The sequence below is a fragment of the Cololabis saira genome, chromosome 7 (assembly GCF_033807715.1).
Source record: "Cololabis saira isolate AMF1-May2022 chromosome 7, fColSai1.1, whole genome shotgun sequence".
In the NCBI taxonomy this organism is placed as follows: Eukaryota; Metazoa; Chordata; class Actinopteri; order Beloniformes; family Belonidae; genus Cololabis; species Cololabis saira.
In genome coordinates, this window is record NC_084593.1 from 17,042,737 (window position 1) to 17,057,960 (window position 15,224).

Consider the following 15,224-nt stretch of genomic DNA (forward strand, 5'->3'; position numbering starts at 1 on the left):
CAGGTGGGGCATCGTGGACAAAGACGACCCAGAACTGCTGACCCGAACATATTCAGTTTTCCTTTGGTACCTGGTTTAGCGAGGGGGTGAACCACCACGATGGACGCCGGCTGCACCATGTTGCCATGGATACGCTGCAGCTTCTTCCCCGTCCGCTTGTGCACGCCCCTCAGCTGCTGATCGTCCCAGTCAGAGATCCAGAGACTGTCCTCAAAAACCGCCAGGTCATAAGGACGACCTGAGACGACCAGAAAAGAAGGCGAGAAGACTCGGTTTAATGCAGTGATTTGAGGCGAGCGCACCAGGGTGAACTTTGAAAGCGAGCCGATTGGTTGACAAGGGATTTGTGGCTGTATTAACGGCAGAAAATAGCTCCTAGCGGCCTATGCTTGCCATTCTAGATCATAGAATAGAATAGAATAGAAAGTCTTTATAATACGAGATTAAGCAGCAGCTCCATAAAAGTGCACACATGTAAAAACAAAATAATAAACAGGCAATATCAATATATATACACAGGGCTCCAGACTAACTTTTTTCACTAGGAGCACAGTAGCCCCTAACTGAAAATTTTTAGGGGCACAATCAGAAATTTTAGGAGCGCACATTGTTTATCGACACGCTAACCAAATGTTTACATTTCTACTACATTTCAGTGTATTAGTAATACGTATTTCATAATAGATTAATGAATTACCACAATGTGCTGTTTAAAATGCAGTGTTACATTTTATTGTGCACTTTTAAAGATGCTGCAACATAAAGTAAACTGACAGCACCATTGCTGTCATTATATATAAAAAAACATACATTCACATGATAAAAAAAGTGCTTGGTAACAAAGTGCTTAGTAACCTTTCAGCCATGAATGTAACTGTTAAACACAGTACTTAACAAATGTACAAATATTGGGGGTACTGGCCAATAACATTTCCCTACTTGTGTCTTTACTAAAACCCTGAACTTACACCAGTCGACCAAATTCACTGCCTTCACTCAAATAACTAAGGATCTTACCAAGAAATATTCTTATGTCTAACCTAAAAATGCCATTACACCTGACAACACACATCACTTAAAAGGTTAGGTGTTTTTCCCACATGTTAAAATTTAACTTTCATTTGTGTCAAGCTAATTTTAAGCAGTGTTCAAAATAAAATTATGAGACCTGCTGTATTGGAGCACATTTTCTTTTAGTTAAAACTGTAGCGGGGACAGATGTTTAGAGAAACCTATGTATGTACCGGGTGAAGGCTGATTTATGGTTCCGCGTTACAACAACGCAGAGCCTACGCCGTATGCTACGGCGTAGGCTCTGCGTCGATTTAAGGCGGAACCATAAATCAGGCTTTAGAGGGGGGACATATCGGAGAACAACCAGAAGAATATAGAGTGGATTAAAAATAAAAGTTAAGCACTGAGCTACATGTGTCTCCCGTCTGGGCCATTGCAGACTCATTGCTTTAGCATGATGTTACTAAAACCAAACATACCCGCCGCCTCTTTCTTCTAACTTTATGTGCGCGCAGCGGCGGCAGCGCGTTGTGTCGCATTAAATGTCGTCCGGGCGTAATACCTGCTTTGAGCTGGTGAAATTAAACGAAAAAAAAAAAATAAATAAATAAATAAATAGATCCCCCAACTCATTCCCTTTCACACTCATTGGCCTGCAAATATGGGGGTTCATTGAGGCACTCCTTCCACGTTTAACGTGTAAAAAAAAAAAAAAAAAAAAAAAAAAACTGGCAAATTTACTGGTCGCACGTGTGCGAGTGGACATGAAATTCAGTCGCACATACTCAAATTTTGGTCGCAAAATGCGAGCATTTGGTCGCAGTCTGGAGCCCTGATACACTATTTATTTCCATTTCATGCCACATCAAGATCATAAATTACCTCAAACGGCCAGTGGTGCTGTACTTAAGGTTACAGCATGATGGAGACAGGCTGCTTTGATTAGACAATTATGACTTTTAATGTCGAGAGGGCCACATAAATACTTATGGCGGCCAGATTTGGGCCGCAGGCCTCATGTTTGACACATTCAGAGATTTATAAACCAACAGCAGAATTTTAAAATCTATTTAGTGACAGACATGAGGCCAGTCAGTGTAAAGATCTAGAAACTGGAATTATAATGGTCAGCTGTCTTGGGCTTTAGTGAGGACTCAGGCAGCAGCATTCTGGACTAACTGCAGCTGTTTGATTTAATTTTACGTAGAGCTGTGAGAACAGCTTTACAGCAATCCAGGCTACTGAAGTTAAAGGAATGGACCCACTTTTCCTGCTGATAGAATAGAATAGAATAGAAAGCCTTTGTTGTCATTAATATAATGAGATTAAGCAGCAGTTCCATAAAAGTGCACGCATGTAAAAGGTTATGTAAAGACAAAATAAGAAACAGACAATATAAATATATATACACTATGAAAATGAATGAATGAAAGAATATTGCACATAAATAAGTGAATGAAAGAATATTGCACATGAATGGATGAAAGAATATTGCACATAAATGAATGAATGAAAGAATATTGCACATAAATGAGTGAATGAAAGAATATTGCACATGAATGCATGACAGAATATTGCACATGAATGGATGAAAGAATATTGCACATAAATGAGTGAAAGAATATTGCACATGAATGGATGAAAGAATATTGCACATAAATGAGTGAATGAAAGAATATTGCACATAAATGAGTGAATGAAAGAATATTGCACATGAATGGACGAAAGAATATTGCACATGAATGGATGAAAGAATATTGCACATAAATGAGTGAAAGAATATTAAACATGAATGGATGAAAGAATATTGCACATAAATGAGTGAAAGAATATTGCACATGAATGGATGAAAGAATATTGCACATGAATGAGTGAAAGAATATTGCACATGAATGGATGAAAGAATATTGCACATAAATGAGTGAAAGAATATTGCACAGTATGAGTTAGCTTATGAGTTCAGAATTGCTCTTGATTTTGATTTTGTGGTAATTCATCCTCATACTTTTCACATGAATTTTAAATGTTCATTCAATTTAATTGAAGTGAACCTCTCCATGTCTGTGCGTGTATTTTCACACAAACCTCACCGACTTGGTTCTGTGACACGAGCCGCCGGTCTGAGCCGTCCAGGGCGGCGCTCTCGATCAGGCCTCGGCTCTGATCGCACCAGAACAACCGATCGTCGGTGAAGTCGATGGTGAGGCCGGTGGGCGACAGCAGGCCGGTACTGGCGACGAAGACACGGTTCCTCCCGTCCAGAGAGACGCTCTCCACCGCAGGCCTGGATCCCACGTCCGTCCAGAACAACTTCCTCAAGAAGGGAAAACAGAGAAACAAACCTAGGGGGTTCATTTTGGTTGTGGTTGGTGTTGTTGTCATGGCATCATTTTGTTCAAAACTGTACTGAAGCCTGTAAATGCAATCCTACGGAAGCGTAGTGCTCCCACCCCAGAAAAAAAACAAAAACATCAGTATCACGTTATAACGTGAAAAGTTTATTGTTAAAACAATAAACTTTTCACGTTATAACGTGATAAATAGTATATTGTTCTAACAATAAATTATCACGTTATAACGTGATACGTTTGTATATTGTAATAATGTGAAATGTTTATTGTTCTAACAATAAACTTTTCACGTTATAACGTAATAATTTATTGTTCTAACAATAAACTTTTCACGTTATAACGTGATAAATAGTATTGTTCTAACAATAAACTATCACATTATAATGTGATAAGTTTGTATATTGTAATAACGTGAAAAATATCACGTTATAACAATAAACTTTTCACATTATAACGTGATAATTTATTGTTCTAACAATAAACTACTGATATTTTTTTTTTTTTTTTTTCTGGGGTGGCAGCACTACGCTTCCGTACAATCCTGCACAAGTTACTGCAAAATAAAAAAAATGAATGATAAAAAAAAAAAGAAAAAGCACCATATTTCTTGCAACAGTAATAAAAAAAATTTATATTCATAAAAAATGTCTGTCTGCATATATATTAATGGTTAATGGCAAACCTGAGGCATATCATATATATGTATTTTATTAATAATATATATATGTATATATATCTGCTCACTGTGCCAGAGGATGAACTGTGATCCCTCGAGGTTTCTCCACCGCTTCCTTGACGAGTGTTTGCTTGTTCAGTCCAGCCAGAGTGCTGCAGTCAACCGTTGACTGGCTGGAGTGCACAAGTACAAATATACAGATGTGTGAAACCGCTTTACTGGCATGCATAAACATAATAGTTACCTAAAACACCCTCAGAGCCCATTTTTATAAGTATAGTCTCGGTGGAGTACTATTGTCATTATTTGCAAAGGTTTCAGCAGTTTCCTGAGTCATTAGTGAATTGTTACTAATAAATCCCCTTCACCTGCCTCTTCCAGACATACGACAGCATCGTTCTACAGACTTAACAGCTACAGTAAATCCAGTCTGATGGGAAGTTGAGTTAAAATGAGGATGCTGCACCTTTCTAGTCTTATGTGAGTCTGTTATGTCACAGAACCCTGCAGAACTGAATGACATGTACACAGAGCTAAGTAATCCCCTCAAAGACGAGACGGGGTTCTGTTATGCCAGCTTTTGATTTCCTAGTCACTTCAAATGCCTACATATATCCTCCCATTTTAGGTCGTGTTAAACATTTTTCTTGGTCTGTTTAAATAAAGCACCAGTGAAGCCAAAAATTTTCAGGACTAGTCCTTTTAAAATGCACTTTTCCAGTAAACCTTCAACAACTTATTTTAAATAATTTATCCACAATCAATGCTTCACTATGTCAAAAATGAATTTTGCTTGCTGGCCTAACAGCAGCAAAAAAGATAATTGCAGTAAGATGGAAACCACCACACATGCTTAACATCTCCCATTGGTATCTGACTTTTCTTGATATTATCTATCTGGAAATATCTACAGCCCCAATCCATGATGCAAAACAACAAAATATTTTATTCTGGTATATGGCAGCAGATCAAATTAAAGCCAAACTTGAAAGATGTATTTAAAATTGATATAGACTACCTTGTTGCAGCTATCCTTGTCCTTTTTGTTTTTTTGTTCTTTTATTGTTGTATTATCTTTTTTTTCTGTTTTCCTTATTATTAATCATTAATTGTTTTCATCGAATGCTTAGGCCCGAGTGGTGGGTTTGGAAGGGGGTGAAAATATGTGTATAATGTTTGTCTGACATCATTGTGGATGCCACCGTTTATAATAAAAAAAAGAAATATAAATAAAAACATTTGATCACAAAGAAAGCACTTTTCTACATGAATCCCACACCTTTTATCTGTCCAGTACATCCTGCGGTGGATCCAGTCGACAGCCAGTCCTTCTGGAGAGTCCAGACCGTCGCTGACAACAACCACTGCTGACCCGCCGTTCATATCAACTCGCTCTATTGTCTTCTGTTTTGTACTGGCAAAGTAAACCTTTATAAAACATCAAATAAAAGGGTGAAAATAAAAGAAGTCCAAAGGCAGATATAAAACACACAAGTCATTGTGGAGAAGGATTAAACCAGGAATGACCACTAGAGGGCACTGCTGGTCTGTACCAGAACCTCCTCCTCTCTGCTGTGGGAGGTTTGAAGATTGCAATGGTTCATCTATAACGCATGTGTATACTTTATTCATTCAAATGTATCCACTTTAGTTATCCATCTTACTTAAAACAATATTTGATTCCATATAAATCCTCATATTCTCTCAGAAACACTCAGCAACCCTTCTTTTCCGTTCCTTTGATGTTTAAAGAAATTGGCAGACGTGCTTTTAAATTCAAAGCCCCATCAGATTGGAACAATTTACCCATCAATATAAGAGAACTCAATTCATTACATCTCTTACAAAACTCACTATTTTCCAATCTCAATAAACCATGTAGTTGCCTCTAGTGGTATTGCCTTCTCATTTGTGTCATTGTTTTTACATTTTTTTTTATACATAATGTATCTATTTTTTCATATATTGTATAATGATGATGATGATGACAATGACTATTATTAATATTGTTGTTCTTGTTGTTATTACTGTGTTGTGTTTACTTGTGATCTTCAGGTGTGGTGGGTCTTGGGGACTGGTGTGTGTTTGTGTGTGAGAGCCTTATATGTTAGTTATTATGTATGTTGTATGTGACTGTCTTGTACTGTGTTGTATGTTTTATGTTGGACCCCCTCGAAAACGAGATGATTACTCTCAAGGGGTTAATAAAATCTAAGTTAATTATAAAAATACTGAAGTAAAACAGCAGCAAAATATGAGAAGGCTTTTACTTGGTGCTGGACTGGGTCGTAGTCCAGAGCTAAGATTGCTCCTCTGGGTTCCTTCACCAAACTCTGATCCTCGGAGCCGTCAGGGTTGACTCTTCTCACGTCTACCAGGTTGGCAACGAGCAGATACGGCGGAGGCCCTGCACAATCAGAGTAGAGCACAACACAAAAGATTGTGGCCATTTATTTTCAACAAACTCATTGAGATTGAGACAGATAGTTAATTGTGAAGTTCTGCGTGGGTTCATCATAACCTTGTCTTTGTATGGTAAGATGATTAAAGTATGGATGGCTGACCAGGCCGGGTACATGTGCCACTAGGGTTGACACCTTTCAGAAATGGAAATAAGGCGCCAAAAAAAAAGGGACATCCCCAAAACTTGTAGAAATGTATTTATTTTATATGAAAAAACAAAATGCTTTGAATTAAAGTTTAAAGTGCTTTAATAGCAGTGAACTTGCATGACTGTACAGACAGCCAACCTACTAGCAACTGAAATAGCCTCCTATGCTACGTACGTCCACATCAGCCCAGATGTAGAATATGGATACAGGTGAAGGTCAGAACATTAGAATATGGTGTAAAAGTAATTTATTCCAATAATTCAACTTAAAAGGTGAAACTAATACATTACATGGTCTCATTACATGCAAAGCAAGATATGTTAAACCTTTATTTGTTATAATTTTGATGACTGAATTGTTTATTGATTTCATAAAATATTCTAATTTTTATTTTTTTTTTATTTGGGGTTTTCATGAACTGTGAGTCATAATCATCAAAATTATAACAAATAAAGGCTTGAAATATCTCACTTTGAATGTAGTGGGAAATAATATATTTGTTTCACCTTTAGTTGAATTTACTACGAATGAAGTTTTGCAAGATATTCAAATTTTCCGACCTTCACCTGTAGATTATGACATCAATAAATAAGAGCATAATATAAGTCCGTATTGGTTCAATACGGAACACAACTTTTGAATGAATGAATGAATGAATGAATGAATGAATGAATGAATTTATTTCGAACATGTATATAAAAAATGAAAATAAAAATAAACAGTAACATCTTCATATGCACATAGGTTCGAAAAAGGAGTAGGAAGAAGTTTACACTTTTTCCTAGTTCCTACCCCTTTATAATTCTATGAATTTACATTATCGCTATTATATCTACACAATATCCATATAAATGTAGTCCATATAAATACTACGTAAACATGCCTATTACTACATAATTATCCATATACTATATAAGTTATAGAAAATATAAATATTACATAAATATTATATCAATATATAGAAAATACAAATATCATATACATCTATATAAATATACACTATATAAACTACATAAATATCCCTATAAATATATATATGCTACATACATAATAAATATATTACATATATTACATAATTATAACTATCCCTCTCAACATATAATATATACTACATAAATATCTAAACATATCTTAAGCAAGTATAATATACCATTTTATTTGTTTATCACACTCCTCGTTAAACCTTTTTCTCTTCCATATACCTGTTCATAAATAATTTTTTGTATCTCTTTTTAAACAGATTTATGTTAGCACTTTGTTTCATTTCCTGCTCCAAACTGTTCCACAGAGTCACTCCACAGTTCCACATGCACACGCTGCACATTGTTGTTTGTACTTTATGTTTTCTAAAATGTTGTTCTCCCCTTAGATTATAGCCCCTTTCTCTCTCTGTGAACATTACTCTGACCCTGTTCCATTTTAATTCCTAATTACGTAAAGATTCTGTATTTCAAGGGACGGGTGGCGGCCCTATGTGCCACCGCCGTCTGCGTTTCCTCACCAGTGGCGCTGCAGCGCTTCCCGTCCGGGTGGAGTCGGTATCCGGGCCTGCAGCCGCACGTCCACCTGCTGGGGGTCACGGAGGTGCAGAGCTGGCTGCAGCCGCCCACGTCTGCCGACGAGCAACCTGCAACCCAAAAAACCTGGTTATATCACACACACCTTCAATCTTCCAGCTCAATTTTATTTACATTTTCTAAATTATTATTTCTACAATCCAATACAGCACAACTAATGTTCAAAGCAAAGAATAATTCATTACCGGGACATATACTGTGTGTGGTTTTACTGCTATTTCAACATTTAGAGTCATCACCAGAAAAATAACACCAGAAAAATTAATTATTTGACAATTTTCACCTGTTTCAAGTACATTTTCACTTGAAATAAGTAGGAAAATCCGCCAGTGGGACAAGATTTATCTTCTCATTACAAGCAAAAAAATCTTGTTCCACTGGCAGATTTTTCTACTTATTTCAAGTGAAAATCTACTTGAAACAGGTGAGAAATTGTTGTTTTTTCCAGTGATGAGTCTTGTTTTAAGTGTAATGAGATTTCTTTTTTACTAAAATGAGACATTTTACTTATCCTGTGAAGGACAGAGTCATATTGATAAGTTCAGAAAACTGTTTTTTATTTTTGTGTTTGTGTATTTGATGTAAGCCCAGTGGATATTTAAAGCTTACAGAAGGCTGCATTTCACTGCTGCTATGTCATTTTTGGTCAGTGCTATTGTTTGTAATATATTATATTATTTGTAATCAGCACAAATTATCTGTCCCCATATGATAAAATCCACCATCCCCCCCTGAATTATTTTTACAACTCGAGTACTGTACATATATACCAAAAATGAAATATATTTTTTTGTATAACACTTACGACTTACACCTGTACTTTGGGTTATTGTGTTGTGGAAATTGAAAGGACCAATAAACTAAACTAAACTAAACTAAAAAACTAAAGAAGAAAAATGAAAAATGAAATGAATATTCAAATGAGAATTGACCATTGCATATTTGAAAGAAAATCAGTATAAGATAGGACATAAAAAGGCATGAATTACCGGTACAGGCTCGTCCATCCTCCTGCAGAACTGACCCCTCAGGACAAACACAGACAGGACCATTTTCAGATATTAGGCATCCATTGCCACATTGTGTGATGTTGCCTTCACATGGTATGATTTCTGGAAAAATAAATACATGAATTAAGAAAAAAATGTACACAGTTGGAAACTATAATTTTTCATTTTAATCAATAACAGATGAGACACACTGAACTGAAGATAACAGAATCGGATTCTACGTGATGGAAATCAAAGTGATGAACGCTGTGTCATTAGGCGCAGTGTAAACAAAGCGAAAGTGATGCAGCATGTTCAAGACTGTTCCAGGCTATTTCAGGACCGAGCTGATGAGCCGGATGGCTCTCAATCTCCTTAGGCCTTGCTCCGCTAACACCCCTTTATAAAATCAAGGCCTAATCCCGTTGAAATAGTAGAAAGTGTGATGAGAAGCCGACACGCAAAGAGTGTCGTAATGCTTGCTCACAGGAGAACTGCATCACCTGTATATCCGAGCAGTGGCCAGGTTTACGTAGGCAGACTGGGAGAGTTACCTTCTGCTTATTGCTGCTGGAAAAAAACTCTACTTATTATATATAACTTATTATATTTTATAAATTAAATTTTCTAATGAAATGATCAGTATAAAACACTGTATGAAACAGCTGCCTTTTGTTTTTTAAGTTTAAGAGCATTTTTAAGAAAATACATACATTTTTATTCAATGAAAAACAGAATCCATGAGGCACCCGTTCATGAAAAGTCATGGAAAAAGAAAAGGTCCTTCGCAGGACTTAAAATGAACTAAACACAATGTCAGCAAAACCATAGTCTGTGATTTATTTAATTCATCAACAACAAGTGTGACCAGCTCCTAAAATGCAGAAGTGTTGGCAGTTTGCTGCTCTGGGGCTTTAAGGAGGGTGTTAACGCAACACAACCGAGGAACGACATCAGCAATGATTTTAAAGCATACTCTTAAATTAAATCGTTTTTGAAAACCGCGTGAAGTTATCGATAAGTCCTGAATTCAGGCATTGTAACGTTGAATTGTCAAATTGGTCTGATTCACGAATCGGCACATATTACTTTCTAATACTGTATTTGACCTGGTCTTTGTATGTTTTGACCGTATAGAAACGTAATTCTCGTCAGTTGTGTGAAATAAGACCTGGAAACAGGCATTGTGGCATAGAATTGTCAAATTGGTTTAATTCACCGTACAAATTGTTACAGATTACTTTTGTAATACTGTGTTTGACCCGGTCTTTGTACGTTTTGACCGTATTGAAACGTAATTCTTGCCATTTTAAGAATGAGATGTACCTGCTGTACTCTACTGCCCTTACTTTTTAACAATTTGTGGTTTTCATTATTTTACCTCTTTCTTATCATTTTATTTCATTTTATTTGTTATTTGTTTTAAATGTGTCTTGCCGCTTTTAATGTTGATGTAAAACACTTTGAATTACCTTGTGTTGAATTGTGCTATACCTGTACAGATAAACTTGCCTTGCCTTTGCCTAAAGACGCGAGTGCTGATTCCAGCCAATCTGGGAAGAGTTAAAGGCCAATCCCAAATAATCTGGAGTCTATGATTCTGCAGTGAAACATCTTATTCAAAAGGGAAACACACTGTGACCAGTCTTCTCAGGACCAGACGTCGCACCAAGTTCTTCCCAAGTCCAGACCGTGCAGTGCTCAGACAAATTGAAAAGAGCCTAATAGTTATATTTCAGACTCCAGAGGCCTCAGTTTCCATCCTAAAAGTTTTTATGATAAAAATTACAAAACGACTACACGAGTATGGCCTGTTTGAAAGGGTTGCCACAAGAAGGTTTCTCCTGAAAGATGGCAGCATATCTTGGGTTTAAAAAGTTGGATCTCAGCTGACAAGAAAACGTCCAGGACGATGCACTTTGGGCTGCAATATCAGCACACAAACAGCTCAGCAACTGGCAGGAATGAGAGTTTACAGGTGAAAATGTGGGCTTGTTTTGCAGCCAGAAGACCTGGGTGCTGTGCGGTTGTTGAGCCCACTATGAACTCCGTTTTATACCAAAGATTTTTTTAGAATCAAATCTGTCCGACAGCTACAGCCGCAACTTCAATGAAATTCATTCACCAGGACAAAGATAAAGAATAATTAAAGCTGCAAGCAGCAATGAACGCGCGTGCAATTTTCACCAATAAAGGTCAAGGACTCAAAACCGAGTCAGATGACACCACCCATGACTCTTTATGTCAAACCAATCAAAAGTTATGGCAGAAATAGGAACTATCAAATATCGACCAATCAGAAGAAGGGGCGGGGCTAATTTGCACCAATTATGTTCAAGGACTCAAAACCGAGTCCGATGACACCACCACCCATCTTTATGTCAAACCATTCAAAAGTTATGGCAGAAAGTAGGGACTATCAAATATGGACCAATCAGATGAAGGGGGGGCACGCTTTTTGGCGTCTATCGTCGCCACGGTAACGCTTTTGGCTGAGAAAAGTAATGCGTGTCGTCGCAGGATGGAATCGCACATTTTGATGTATAACACACCTGGGTGCACGTTACGGTTCAGGCTGAAGAAATGGCATAAATTGCGCCAAAATTACACGATTAATTCAAAATGGCCGACTTCCTGTTCGGTTTCGGCCATGGCGCCAAGAGACTTTTCTTTAAAATGCGACATGATACAGGTGTGTACCGATTTTCGTGCATGTACGTCAAACCGTATTGTGGGGCTTGAGGCACAAAGTGTCCATTAAATATCCAATTTTTCACCAGGCCTGGCTTGCGTTCAAAATGTGGTGACTTTTGGTGCACGTTTAGGGGGGCAAAAAGGCCCTCATTTTGTCGGAAGAAAAACGAAGATAAAAACGAGAAAAACTAAAACTCTTACAGATACAATAGGACAGTGCGAAGGCCCTAATAAAATGTAAAGTGTCAAGATTATTATTTCATCTGACTTTGTGTGTTGGTAATTTTAAGACCTGGTAACACCTTTTTTCTTTATGATAAAACAAAAAAAAATCTGAATTGGAGGCTGTGCGCTCTTTTTAACGTGGCTGCTGTTATCTCCATTGCCTGGCGTGTTACCCGGCGTGTGTTTGTTCTATACTGGACCTTGGCAAGGGGTTATCTGCTAAATAGCTTAGATGGACAAAGCTGCTGACTAGAAATGTTCCCTATTGCAAATGGCACCTCATCTTGTAATCTCATTGTGTCTGCGAACCTTTCCCTATTGTCTTTGCTTCGGAGCTGTGGGACTGAGAGGGATTAGGATTAGAGCTGGACTCACACAGCAGTCAGTCAATTTTACCAGTCGACATTAGAATAAACACCGGGATGGGTTTATTTGTAGTACTTCACGTCCCAAATTGAACGTACGTTTTTGTGCAGAGAGCATCCAACCTCAAACAAAGATGTTTGAAGGAACACAGATTGGATGTCGTCGCATAATTTGAGCAGCAGAACAGCTCCGACTCTGCTGAGACGCTCAGTGTTGAGACTCTCAGCGCATCCATCACTTTACTAAACACGCCTGTGCAGACTGGAGAGGTGTGTTTATGATAGCCTGCTGAGCAGATTCTCAAATCTGTTGCTAAAATTAGAGCAGATGATTGGTTGAGTCATTACAAATCTCCTTGTAAACCATCTGAGTATGTTGTGGAGTTCCTTGCATGACACTTCTATAGGCGCTGCTTCTAATTAAAAACTTTACTTTCCATTCTCCCATGACTGCAACATACAGTAATGAGCTTGCATGAGACAGATTTTTACTGAAAAAGATCTTGCTTTCTTTCCTGCTGGCAGACGACAGACGACGGGGGAAGCTTGGCTAAACGTCTAATCAAGCGGGAGAAACCAACTACCTTGGCCCCAAATTTGAAACTTGTAGCCAAGGCTAACGGGAGGGCAGCCAGCCCAGCGGCCTACGGCTCATCACCCCGGGCCTCCATAGAGCCGCCTTCTGGTTTAGAGGTTGATAAACTGCTCAGCAACTAAGTAAGGTCTGGCAGTGCCTGGTACAGATGTCGTTTCAGCAGTGACGTCTGAAACAAGGATGGATGGACAGATTTGAATGGATGAGAGCTCCTGCCAACATGGCACCAAAGTTGGGACTTTGACGCATTCGAAAAACCTGCTGACATCACAGAGGGATCGACCGGTTCTGTCCATGGTTGTTCCTGCTTCAATGATCCTAACACAACTCTTCCAGTTTAAGCCCTGTTTGGCATTTAGTCTTGTTATATAGTGTCAGTGGCCACGGTTACATGATGTTTTTTAATTCGGAATTAATTATTCCGAATTAAATTATTCCAAATTAAACTATTTTCCTTCGAGTTTACATGGAAATAGTAATTCTGAATTGAGGTTTACATGGAAAACACATTTTATCGGCTTTATCCAATTCCTCTAAAGGTCTGGGAGTTGGGAAGGTTCTGATTGGATAGGGGGTGGACCGGAAGTTACGTCTACCGGAAGAAAAACAAACTTAGCCGCTACAACTTTGAAAAGTTCAACATTTTGATGTTTCCTGCCATCTGTTCTTTTAATTATTTCCAGGTCCTCCAAGCTATTTCTTAAATAAATGGTCTCTGCTCTTGACCACCGTTTACTGCGTGCTGTCATCTTGAAACTCTGTTTGGAAAACAAGCCCAGCGCGGAATATAAGCGTCATGGAGACAGACGGGCGAGGGAACGAGTAGCACAGAAAGACCAGAATTAATTTAAAGCGGAAAGAGTGTAAACATGATCGTGGAATTATTCTTTTATTTAAAATCGGAATAAACCAGCCACTTACTTCGGAATTGAGTTTAATTCGGAATGGCCATTTTCATTCGGGAATTAGGTGTTTACATGGTAATTTTTACTCATTTTAAATGGGATTTAATTTTAATTCTGAATTAAAGAGGAATTAAACTTCCCATGTAAACGCACTGAGTGTCAGTGTTTTGACCCAAACGACCCGACACACAACTGGCAGCTTACACATGTCTAGTCTGTCTGGACGTCCGAGGTCCAGCCCTTTTAAAAGGTTCTCTGAGGTCAAAGTCGTGTCTGGTAGACAAATGCCAGCTTCAACAGCAACACAGATCTCATCTGCAATAAGAGCAGCAGTCACTTTGCTGACCAGGACACATATTTTTAGTAAACCCTACATCTACTTAAAGGGGACCTATTATGAAAAACACGTTTTTTGTTGCTTTAACATATATAAAGTGGTCTCCCCTCACCCTGCCAACACAGAGAAGGAGGAAAGCAACCAAATTCTGTAGTGTCTGTACAGCCGCCCGGAGGATCCTTCCAGTGTCATGTGACTTCTACGACCTGTTCAGATTTGCGCATTTTCGTTACGTAAGCAAAATGCAAACCACGCCTCTGTCTCCTCCGCTGCTGAAACCACACCCACAACTAACTCTGCCGGCCGGAGCATCCGCCATTGTTCAGAAGCGGTGGCTGTTTGAACAACGAGGGACAGTAAAAATTTGTTTTTGCATCAACACTTACCCTCATAAAAGGATCAGTGCCCACAGTACGGACCCGGCAACTGCACACGAGTCAGCGGTAAGTGACGTTAATTTTTTATGTTATTTATATTTGTTTACAAGTATGATCTTTGCATGGGCTAAGTATTTAGCTTAGCTCCGGTGTTACTCCGTGTTACAGAGCTCTATTAGTACCGAAATACATTTTTCTTCTGTTTATGGTTTCAGATCTTTCAAGCAATGCACCTGAAGCTGTTCAACGACACCTTCAGAACACGCACGGTCCTTCCTTGAGCCAGCAATAGTGCATACATGTTATTTATATACAACTTATGTTATTTTATTTTTTTTAACAATAAAGTTGCCATTTTTTGAACATTCAGTGTTGTGATTTCTTTACAGTTAACATGATTCATTTGTCTTGTATCATAAGACATTAAATGATGAGGAATCAGAGTAAATAACTGTGGTGTAACTGTTTAGAATTCAATTAAATCTTCCTGTGTGAATTAGTGTGAAG

General features: G+C 38.1%; 1 protein-coding gene across 1 annotated transcript in view; it reads right to left on the reverse strand.

Annotated features, from left to right (window-relative positions):
* Positions 1–15,224, reverse strand: part of egf (epidermal growth factor) — a 58,784-nt gene that overhangs the window by 20,395 nt on the left and 23,165 nt on the right. Inside the window, exons 8-14 of the mRNA XM_061726013.1 lie at positions 9,220–9,342; positions 8,155–8,280; positions 6,312–6,448; positions 5,321–5,469; positions 4,110–4,214; positions 3,105–3,328; positions 71–238 (exon numbers count right to left, since the gene is read on the reverse strand). Coding sequence (XP_061581997.1) covers positions 71–238; positions 3,105–3,328; positions 4,110–4,214; positions 5,321–5,469; positions 6,312–6,448; positions 8,155–8,280; positions 9,220–9,342 — 1,032 coding nt within the window. The remainder of the gene's footprint in view (positions 1–70; positions 239–3,104; positions 3,329–4,109; positions 4,215–5,320; positions 5,470–6,311; positions 6,449–8,154; positions 8,281–9,219; positions 9,343–15,224) is intronic.